General features: G+C 39.2%; 1 protein-coding gene across 1 annotated transcript in view; it reads left to right on the top strand.

Annotated features, from left to right (window-relative positions):
* Nucleotides 1–12,381, top strand: part of LOC106813820 (radial spoke head 1 homolog) — a 23,413-nt gene that overhangs the window by 3,732 nt on the left and 7,300 nt on the right. The window contains exons 2-5 of the mRNA XM_014818049.1: nucleotides 3,301–3,382; nucleotides 3,791–3,928; nucleotides 4,099–4,200; nucleotides 10,713–10,837. Coding sequence (XP_014673535.1) covers nucleotides 3,301–3,382; nucleotides 3,791–3,928; nucleotides 4,099–4,200; nucleotides 10,713–10,837 — 447 coding nt within the window. The remainder of the gene's footprint in view (nucleotides 1–3,300; nucleotides 3,383–3,790; nucleotides 3,929–4,098; nucleotides 4,201–10,712; nucleotides 10,838–12,381) is intronic.

Here is a 12,381-nt window from a genome sequence, read left to right on the forward strand (position 1 = left end):
CACAGCTGTATCTTTATTACTGTACTACCGGTATAGCAAAGCCTAGCTATCATAGATTTTAGATCTGTATTAGTAATATCCTAGATATATGCTATGAGCGTGAACGCGGTGGCGAGAGGGCGCACTTGATTCGGTTGCCAGTGAGTTTATCAGAAGAATACCCAGCTACAGTACACGTCAGTTGAGCGCTGTCGCTCTGTGGCACTTGTTTATTTAAGAGAGAGAGAAAGATAGAGAGAGAGTAGTAAACTGAGACGGGGAAAGGAAAACGGTGATACGGTGTGTATGCGGGTGGGAAACGGTGTACAATGTAGTGCAATACGGTGTGCAAGGGGATGGGAGGTGGGAGACAGGTTGAGGGTGGTCGGAGGCAGGGGGAGGGAGATGGGAGGTAAGGGGGGTGGAAGTGAGAGGCATGTTGAGTGACGTGGAAGGCAGAGGGAGAGAGGTGAGAGGAAAGGACCCCCCTGCCCCCTCTAATTAAACTTGGAGATCCATGCTCATATGTTGAAATCTTTTATGCCAACGTCAATGTCATTAATTACATTCCATTCAATTAAAAATTAGTCGATAGTATAATCTTTTATGCCAACGTCAATGTCATTCATTACATTCCATTCAATTAAAAAATAGTCGATAGTATAAACTGGAATCCATGCTCATGTTTGAAGCTTTCATGTCACCGTCAATGTCATTCATTAAATTGTATTTCAATTGTTATTATTGTTCTTGTTATTAGAAATAGCCCATAGAGATTAGGTGGGTACGAAAGTGTAGTTACAGAGTCCTGCTGATATATTTATTCAAATTTGCTACGAAAGTCAAACAAGATTAATGAAGTCTTATGTATAAGACGTGTTGCTATGCACAAATGCATTTATCAGCAGAACACCAGACACCAGATGAGCCCTGTCGCACTGCGGTACTTGTTTGTGGTTTTCTGATCTTTAAGCCCGGCGCACACGTGAGTAATTTTACTCAAGTAAAATGACGCATGAGTCATTTTACTCACGCGTGCGGCGGATTTTCGTTGAGTAATTTGACGCATGCGTCATTTTACTCAATATCAAACGTGTTTGATAATTTTTGACTCATGCATCATTTTACTCAACGTGTGCGCGCGCTGAGTAAATTTACTCAACACTGGTACTCAAAGCGCATGCGTTTAAATCATTGTGCGCCCAGTATTGGCTGCGCACAGTCACGTGATCTGCATTACCACTTATTCCTTGAGTAATTTGACTCACGTGTGCGGAGAACCCTGAAAATATTACGCGTGAGTATTTTTACTCATGCGTCATTTTACTTGAGTAAAATTACTCACGTGTGCGCCGGGCTTTAGACTATTTCAGGCCTGAACCAGAAACAACCGTGTGCCACTTTGGCACCCTTGGGCAATTTTTTTGTCACAAAAAATGCAGATCGTGTATGTTCCCATTTGAGTGCGTATAAATTACGGGGGTGTATAGGCATGCTAAACTTGCAATAACTTATTATTCGGCCCATCTTCAAATATTTGGTATTGTTTTTGTGCATTTTACACTCATGTACAACCCTAGACTAATTACACCCACAACATACGACCATCAGAAGCCAGGAATTCAAAATAGCCACCACAAACCATCAGCGAAGCCATAGATTGCCAGTCTATTACACATGTGTATTTCAAAGTGTCTCTATATGAAACTATTTTCCACTTTATTTATGCACACATTAATTACATTTGTAAGAAAACATCTAGTTCTTAAGGCTTTGGTATGTTACTCCATAACCTTAGCATTGCCGATTCTGAAACCTGGTCCCTGGCCTTTATAACAATTACTAGTGTATGGTTTCGCCACTATTAAAATATGCTTCGCCAGTCTGGTGCCCCTATACACTTCAGAACAGTTCTAAATTAGATGCCATTGAGACGTTTCAGATGTTTGGGCTCAACTTGATTAGCCTCTTCGTGTCTGCATGCTTTATCTATGCTTAACAGTTATATAATCTTCCATGAAATTAATCATGGTCAGGTGAAGATGCCATTCCCTCTTGCTTAATAAAGCCTGTTCGTAGCACTTTTGACATGTGCCATCTTTAAAGGATGCCTTTTACTTCGTTTCTGTCATTCAATGGTTTATTTTTATGGTTATTTTCCTTCCTATTTGGTTAATTGCAAAATTGCAGCTTTTTCTACCGCAATCCGTAGTATTGATCTGTCTTTTTGATCAACTTTGTCTCCCTGTCTTCGATATAGTCCCCTGGACTCTGAAAGCTAATCTTTGTGAGGTTATAAATATAAGGTTAGTAGTAGTACTACCAGTGATAATGACTAATAACATGATGTCATTGGCGAGACGAGGTTCCAGCTTTCAAATACAATATCCAATCAATACGCAATACACAATACACTGGTCAGTAGAAAATGGCAATAGCCATCACTGATACCCAATATCAAATCATAATTGGCAATCCCTTGAGTTCGGGGGGGGGGATTCCCATGGGAAGGCTATGGATGGCTGTGGGTCCTCAGATGACTGACGAGGCCAATCCTGGATCCACATGTCTTGTTACAATGTATGCAGGTGTTGTGAAATTGATGAATGGGTCAGGTTGATTCCTTCTGTCTGCAGCACGTGCTTTCTGTCGTTCGCGATTCTCCATTTCATGCTGCCTCCTTTGGGCTTCAAAGTGTTGAGAGCCTTCCCATATAGTTTTTCTCCATTGATGGCGATCAAGCACATCAGTTTCCCAGGTGCTAGGGTCGATGTTATACCTTTTTAGGTTGGCTTTGAGCCTTTGAGTACATCCTTGTAGCGCTTTCTTTGTCCTCCTCTTGTGCGTTCGCCTTGTCGTAACTGGGAATATAGGACTTGCTTAGGGTTTGTGGCTAGGCATTCGGAAAATAGCCAAATAGCCAATAGCCAATACACAATTTCCAATATCATGCAATACAGCAAGCAGACAGGCTGACATAATTAGTGGGAGTGGTGACGTTAGCTCAGACTCATCCCTGTGGCGAAACAAAGAAACAGTCCTACATCAAAATACCTATGTATTGGCATACGTCATGAAACGCATTGTATATGTATACACCCGTGAAAATTATATATCGAAAGACCTAGCTCACCCATTAGTGTTGCAGTCGTAACCTACGCTAATTAGCATGAAAATGATTATTATTTCTCAGTCATTTTCCTCATAGAACACACAGGGAACCATGCACGATACACAATAAAGAGAGCCAAAATTATTCTTCTATTAGTGGAAATACGTACCTTATTCTGTTGGTGGCCATTTTCATTTTCATATCTGCAGGAATACGAAGGAGAACGAAATGAAAAAGAAGAGAGACATGGTTTTGGAAAGACAATTTTACCGAATGGCGATAAATATGATGGTAATTTGGATAGATAGAGGTGCTAATAGCATATCTATTATTAGCATCCCTATCTGTAATAGTAATTGCATGTTATGTAGCAAATATGAAGATTATACAGCTACTATGCAAAATGAGATCCATTTCATCTACCTATTTTACAACCATCAATTAATGCTTTTTGGTATAATTCAGTTGATAGTAACTGCATCTACATATTTGAAAGTAAACTGTATTTGCTACTTATGAACCGTATTAACTTGCCAGGTATTATCGTTTATATATTTCACTAACCATCAATCAATGTTTATCTATTCACTAGACCAGATCTATTTATTGCAAAACTTGATTTACATTTTTTGTATAAGTCGATTGATAGTTACTGCATCCTTATATTTAAAAATTGCTGATCTGGAAATAATATTCCAGGATATTATCAACATGGCAAAAGACATGGGCAAGGCACATACCGTTTCAAGAACAAGGCCAGATACATAGGTGAATATTATATGGCCAAGAAACATGGACAGGGAACTTTCATCTATCCTGACGGTTCGAAATATGAAGGTGTGTGACTTTTTTATTTACATGTAAAATTACATGTGCATGTGTGCGTGTAGTTTATGATATGAATGAGTATTGAATTCAATAGTTTTGAAGTAATTTGAAGCATTTCAGAATAATTTGTGAGAATTTGTTGTGAATTTAGGAACTAATGCATGAATTTTATGTCACAGGCAGCTGGAGCGAAGACCAACGACATGGACATGGAGTTTATACGTACATGAATGGCGACAAGTATGAAGGAGAATGGCGAAACAATCTCAGGCACAAAAAAGGTTTTACCGCAACTAACATATTGTTTAATTAGTGAGACAATCAAGCTTTTGCATGAGTATTGCTCTAAGGAAGAGTAAACGTTTATTGACCGATGAATCGAATCATGCAATCACTAGTTTTATTTATAGGTGAGATGTATCTCCATGCTTAAGCTGAAAAATGTCATGAAACTTCCAGCACCTAATTATGTGACAACACAATTTTTTTTAAATAAAAATTTGCTACCACAAAGAGTGAAATCAAAACTTTCGCCACAAGTTAAAGGGACACTTTCTTCTGGAATTTGAGAGTAGATTCATAAATAATAGCATATACCTACAAATATCTGTAATTACGCTTTCGCGTTTGTCATAAAACAACATTGAATTTCGAAATCTTCATTTTTGGGCGCTAACATGACACCCGTGATCGTGCTGCCACCCTGAAGAAGTTTCACATTTGCCAAGTTATTCTGCACGTTACAGGCCGAGGGCTAATCACAAAAGTGCAATTATATTTATACCTAAATGCTATTTAACGGAACGATATTCAATTTAGGACAAATTCATCCATATTATGACTGAAACTAAGTGTCGTTTATAACATATTGCAATCATTCGATCTGCTCTTAAATTAATAAATAATAAACATCCTCGGACTGCAGCCTGCAGCCAAAATGTTGCTTTGCACAACTTTTCAGTGGATGCGCTTGGCAGTGGCGCCACCGTCACTGTAAGCAACGATGTAGCCGTCAGTTAAAAAAAAAAATAAAAAATATATCTAATAAAATTATTGAACCAAATGTATGTAGCGTGGTTTTAAAGGGATCGTTTACTCTAGGTTCTAGGGTTATTTTCAGTTCATTTAGGTTAAAATTACGCTACATAAAAAGTTTCATGGTTCAATCACCATTAGAAATATTATTAAAAAATGTTTTAAAACTAACGAATACAGTTTGACTACAACGACGGTGGCGCCACTCAAAGCGCACAATCTGATAAGTTGCGCAAAACCTTCAGCCACTTTTCAGTCAGGAGCTACAGACCGAGGGTGTTTCTTATTTATTCATTTAAAAGCAAAATGATTGTAATATCTTATAAACGACATCAGGGGCGGATCCAGGAATTTAAAAAAGAGGGGGCACAGAATGAGGAATCTATTGAGGGGCGTGTACAGGATTTGTACCAAGGGGGGGTCTAACCATAACCCCAACTTGGAAGCACGCGAAAGGGGGGTCTGGGGGGCCCTTGCCCAGAAATTTTTTGAAATTAGACCCCCTTAGATGCGTTTTCTGCGTGAGCAGGGCGGGGGGGGTCCGGACCCCCTGCCCCCCCCCCTGTACACGCCCCTGCTATTGTGTAATGTGGGGGGATGATAAGGCGAAGGAGCGGAGCGACCTAGCGCGAGTGAGCGAATTAGCGACCGAGGGGGGAGGGTGTGGGAAGGGGGGTTTCCCCCTCCCGCAATAGGGAGCTTTTGCACTTTTAAGCTTAAAATGGTGCAATCTGGTGCATACTGTAGAGGGTATTTTAACTCATATTGCAGCAAGCATTTATGTGTTAAATTTGATCAGTGGCGTAACCAGCCTTTCGGTATGGGGCGGGGGGGGGGCAAGACCGTCAAATGTACGTACCGAGAAATTGCATTACACTGAAATGTCTTAAACCTTATATATTTCTGACATGATCATGTGGTATTTCAGAAGCACATTCACATATTAAATAACTATTTCAGGCTAGAGAAAAATATGGCAATTTCAAAATTCAAATCTTGTGATAACTTGAAAGAATGTTTGTAATAGTATGAGTATGTCATTACAGAAGCAAAATAAAATTAGTACTTTCTTCCCTAATGAAACATCCAGTTTAAAGGTACATACATGTGTGACATATAACAGTTGCAGACCAGAAATATATCTAGCAATATAAAAATCAAATTCTTGTAATGACTGAGATGTTTTCTTTGGCAGGAAATTCAGAAGAATGACTGATAAATTTGAATAGTTATGTTAAACATGAAAATGGGTCATGATCTCACAATTTCTGACTGGAACCTTATCTTGTAACCTTATTTACAACATTGAAATTGAGAAAAACTGCATGCAAGAGCCTTCATGCAACTATGGTCAGATATAGTTGGATACACTTCTCACTTGGATAAGGAAATTACTATTCCTGCGAGACTTCCATGATGTTCATGTAACACAACATGAAATATTGTTTTCTAAAATCACATGAAAAGCAGTGCAGTTCCTAAATCCACTTACCTAAGGCTAAATCATAGGTTTTAGTCTTTAAAAATCCTAAATGTGCACAAGTGGACCAAAGTGCGAGGCTGCATGTCCATCAGAGCCCACCTTTAGTTCCCTAAAATATCTATTTTGTTGGAATACTTGCAAAACATTAAACTGTATAACACTACGATTCACTAAACAGGCCGACTGTTATGTAGACTGTTTCAGTTTGGGATATGAATTGAAAGAATACCTAATAAAGTAATGACTTTCAGTTTGGAGACACCTTTAATTCATTTGTAGCAAAGCATTGATTGTCCGTTATGTAGTTTATGGGTTTGGAAAGGTGCATTCATTTGTATACAGACAGAGAGCTCACAGAACATATTTTCGTAGAACATATGTACATAATTATGGTATTACAACAGTTGAAGGGCATATCTTCTAAGGGCATGTCTTCTAAATTAGATTTTCAGTTAACAGATACAAATCAAGGCTACGCTGAAAGTGGATTGGTGAAAAGCATTCTGCGAGGGTGTCTTGATGCAAATAAATCAATCACTTTGTCATAATCAAGCTTAATTTCTCTATGAACAAAAAGCAGCATCAAGGCATTCATGCGGTCACTACCCATAGTGCTTCTGAAGGGAGATTTAATAAATCTCAGAGAAGAATTTGCCCTCTCCACCCCACAACTCGTCACAGGCTTCAGCATAAACACATGTAAGATTCGGTGAACATTTGGGAAATGGAGAATGTTGCACTGCTGAAGAGTCTGGCAGAGACGATGGCGTGCTTGCATTTCCTGCCAAAAAGCGTTTCCAAAGTTTCAGTTCTTGGCGAAATGTGCCTGATGAAGGTAGGTCAGGGCCACAGAATTGAAGCAGTTGCTGTAAACATTCCGTGGTAAGTAGTTCATGGTTGCCTGGAATAAGGGCCAGAGCCTTGACAGCTTGGTTGGTTAATTCACTGAATCGTGTATTTATTTCCGAATTGAGGCCATCCAAGAACTGGTTGAAAATCCCAATCCGATAGTAGTCTGCGACTCTGCGGTGTTATCAGTAGGGACGTTCCCCCGCATTGTCTGCAAGGAGCACCTACGTGGTATCCTTATTTCTTCTCCAGCCAATGTACTCATGTGTTTCATTTCTGGGTACACATTCATGTCAAATTCTGGTTTACTGTTGGTCCTTATCTCAGATAGCTCATCCTGGACCATCTTTACATCCTGGTATGCTTCAAGGATGTCTTTGCTGCTTCCTTGAAGTAGACAGCTGAGACCTTTGGTAAACCCAAAGAGGAAGCGACACACCTGGAAGGCTGCAATGAACACAGAATTAGATATACTTGTAGCTAAAGCACTTGCTTGGCTGACAGTGTCTCGTTCCCATCCCTCTTTCGACTGAATTTCATCCAAGGTACCTAGAACAGCCTCATACGTGATATGAAAGTCTTCAAAGACCTGTTGCCTTTCAACCCATCTGGTTTTACAGAGACCCTTTATCTTTGTCATCTTAATTGCCTGAAATTTGTCTTCCTCTCTCTTCAGGTTTATTTGTGTTATTACTTTCTCTAGACATCTCTGTCTTTTAGGAGAACCTCTGAAGAATACACCAACTGCACGCAGAGTGCTAAACATGCACGTAATCTCTCAAACTTTTGATGACTTTGTTATGACTAAGTTTAAAACGTGGCTCGCACAATGAAAGTAGTGTGCATAAGGTGCCTCCTCTTTGAACTTTGCTGGCAGCCCCTTATTGCAGCCTGCCATATTTGCAGCACCATCGTATGTTTGTGATCAGCAGTTAACTGGATTCAGACCTACATCTTTCAATGTTGAAACAAGTTCTTCGCAAATGGCACTTCCCGTTACTTTAACACAAGGCACAAACTGCAGAAAGCGCTCAACAGGTTTTCCATCCTTGACATATCGCACAAGTATCCCTAGCTGCTCCCACTGGCTTACATCAGCCACCTCATCAGCACTGATCCCGTACAGGGCACCTTAATTCATCTTGACTGTTGATTTCATTTACAATCATGTCCTGTACCTGCTTCTTGATACAATCAAGTAGGGCATTCTGTGCGGTCTTGGATATGTAGCTGGCATTTCGACTGCAATCCTGTAGGTGGTTTGAGAGCTCTTTATCGCCAGCATTAATCCTCATGTCCAACAGGGCTTTGAAGTTTCCAAAATTACTAGTATTGGAAGAGACATCGATGCCATCATCTCGGTGACCACGTAATGCAATCCCTTGTCTACCACACATCTCTAGAGATTTTATGATTGAGGTCAAGATTCTTCTGTTCTTTGCAACACGGAGTGCAGCTGTCGATGATAACATAGCATCGATTCCGTTTGAGGGTTTTTCCATGGTCCTGCAAAATTATTTAAACTTTGCACACGCGGGCTGTCGAACTCGCGGCGTCGATCAGGAGTAGATATAGACGTAGACGTGTACATATAGGCAGTGCATGCCATGCGCAGGGCAGTCATAGAGCTGTATATAAGGTTTTTCTATATACAGCTCTATGAGGGCAGTACGGTTATTTACGGTAGTTGCAGTGTAATTAATTAATTTTTATTTTTTTTATTTAGGTTTCAAAAGGGGGGGCACGGGCCGGATGTGCTCGCATCTAAATCCGCGCCTGAACGACATATAGCAGGGCTGCCAACTCTCACGCATTGACCGTGAGACTAACGCATTTTGACCAAATCTCACGCTCTCACGCTGATCTTACAATATTTCACGCACAGCAAAAAAAATCTTACAATATCTGAAAACAGTCACTTTAGTATGCACAAAATTGCACAAATTGAAGTTATAAAATGCAAAAGCTCCCTACTGTGGGAGGGGGAAAACCCTCCTCCCACGCCCACCCCCTGCTCGGTCGCTTCGCTCCCTCGCTTCTCACTCTCACCTATCACCCAATGTTGGCAGTCCTGCACATAGTTTCAGTTATAATTAATATGGATAAATTTGCCCTAAAATGAATATCGTTCGGTTAAATAGCATTTATGTAAATATAATTGCACTTTTGTGATTAGCCCTCGGTCTGTAACGTGCAAAATAAATTGTCAAATATGCCAAACTTTTTCGGGGTGGCAGCACGGTCGCGGGTGTCATGGCGCCGTTCAAATTTCGTAGCGTTGGTGTGTAATTAATTATAACAATTAAGTAAGGTATCTGGTAACAAATGCGTGTGGGTATAGACGATTTGTTATACAGTAAGTACAGTTGTATGCAGTAAAATCCTAGAGGCTACTGTCCCTTTAACCTATTTTAACTGAAAATATCTGAAGAACCTAGATTAATGTATCCCTTTAAGCACAATATGCACCAAAATCGCACATCAGAATTTTAGTTAAAGTTCCATATTTAGGCCTAACAAAAAAAAATTAAAAACTGCTTAAAATTTTAATCGTATGTTTGGATTGAAAATACATTCATATATGAGAAATATGTATCTAGAATTATCCATTTATACATCGACTAGCAGAAATCGTAAACTGTGAAATCGGCGTTGTTCTACTTTTTTATAATGATCGACCGTCTGTGTGCTAAATAGGTGAACGCATGTGAAACCTCTACTGGTAATACTTACTGCAACATATCCATGACTACCTATAACCACTATAATTGTAAAATGTTTTGATCATCTTGAGAAATTGTGAGAAATTACAAGTTAGGTTATTTACCACTTGCAATTTGATGCGAAATGCGCGAACGTTGCTCTCTGCATGACGTCACTATAAGCTACGTGTCAACAAACCCGGGCATATGTATCAACGCATAAATGCTATTTTCGACCACGTGGCAGCTTCAACTATCACTGGCAGTTGACATAGGAGGGTTGAGGCTGATATATTCTGGCATAATGAATACCGTTAAAAGGCTGGTTAGACGTTAGATCACATCTCTGATGTCATTAGTAATGCAGTCTCACTGCACACAGATGCGGGCTATCAAAATGCTCTAAAAGCATTAATGATCTTGATATCTAGAGAAATAAGCATGCACAAAGGTGGTACCTGGCATTAGCCATTAAATAAGACTGAACATTAAAAATCAATGAAATTTCACATAAAACCTTGAGTATCCTTAGTAAGATTTTTCGGTAGATTGATGTTAGTCACTGACAATTTATATGGAGCAGTGCAAGCATCATCACAGTAATGTAGTTCTGAAAGAAATTAAATAATTTGGTTTAAAAAGCTGGTGAATAAAACACCTGCATCAAAAGTTTATATTGAAATAATTCTCTTTCTGACTAAAGTCTATATTGATATATGCACAGGTACATATGTGTATGCTGAATCTGGAAGCAAGTACTTTGGCATGTGGCAGAATGGCAAGCGAGAAGGACCAGGGCAATTTATTCATGGAAACCACAAATACATTGGAATGTTTAAAAATGACATTGTGAGTATACAATTGCTAATTAGTAGGTCTCAGGGGAGAGATAGTGAATATAGAAATAAGTTGTGGATATAGAAATCAGTTAACCCTAACCCTAACCCTAACCCTAATCCTAACCCTAACCCTAAGCCTATCCCTAATTCTAAAATAAAACAAAATTAGCCAAAAATAATAAAAAATAAAATATATAAGAGACAAAATTAGCCAATCAGAGCCGTCCCCTAGCGGATCACTATCTCTCCCCTGTGCAAAATTCATTGCTAATAACATTATTTTGCGCACATCTGACATATTTGTATAGACAAATATTTGATAGTGAAACAACTCCCACATTGTTACAATTGCACCAATTATTTCAGTAGCTCCTTTTGCTTTGTGTGTTATGTGTTATATGTGTATATTTTATCTGAAAACATATTTAGTCAGAAATTTGAAATTCATCTAGAAAAGCTTAAGGATATTTATAAAAAATTTCTTTGATTTCCTATTTTCAGTCTTATTCAATTAATAACACCAGGTCCCACATCTGTACATGCTTATTCTTCTATATAGCCTACTAATGCGTGTGAACTTTCAGAATGCTTGGATTGCAGGGTTTCTTCTACATAAGAGGCACAGTGGCGCACCGCCATTGTCAAATTTCACATCGCCGCTGTGAAAATGTTTCTGTATTTACCCACCCCCGGACCCCCCCTCCCCCCCACCTGGGCGAGCTCCTGTGGTGCTCGCTTTGCTAGGTCCTCGAGACGCGCAAACACGCCTTTGAATCCATTATGCGCGTTTTTTTCCCAAACTGGTCATTACCTCCATTGTCTAATTTTCCCTCAGAATAAACCCTGGATTGCTCACTTACATGTGCAATATGCCATGGACCTCTAAATACACGAGCTTAAAGGGATACTAGACTCTAGGATTTTACTGCATACAACTGTAGGCCTACTTACTGTATAACAAATCGTCTATACCCACACGTATTTGTTACCAGATATCTAATTTAATTGTTATATTGCGCCATTGACACCCGCGACCTTGCTGCCACCCTGAAAAAGTTGCGCATTTGCCAATTTATTTTGCACGTTACAGACCGAGGGCTAATCACAAAGGTGCAATTATATTTATACCTAAATGCTATTTAACCGAACGATATTTATTTTAGGACAAATTTATCCATAATTCTAGAGCACTCGGAGAGCGCAGACCTACGCCAAGGCAGCTAAATTCTGTCACAGTGAAAAATTTTATTAATTGGATCCGGATCACCACCAAAATGTCATCAATTTTAAGTTACCCCATTTCTGACGTATCCTGAAAATTTTATTAATTAATTAATTGGATCCGGATCACCACCAAAATGTAATCAATTCTAAGTTACCCCATTTCTGACCTATCCTGAAAATGTCATCAATTAATTAATTAATTAATTGATTAATTGGATCCGGATCACCACCAAAATCTAATGAATTCTAAGTTACCCCATTTCTGACCTATCCTGAAAATGTTATCAATTAATTAATTAATTAATTGATTAATTGGATCCGGATCACCAC

Source organism: Priapulus caudatus, unplaced genomic scaffold (assembly GCF_000485595.1).
Source record: "Priapulus caudatus unplaced genomic scaffold, Priapulus_caudatus-5.0.1 Scaffold830, whole genome shotgun sequence".
Taxonomy (NCBI): Eukaryota; Metazoa; Priapulida; class Priapulimorpha; order Priapulimorphida; family Priapulidae; genus Priapulus; species Priapulus caudatus.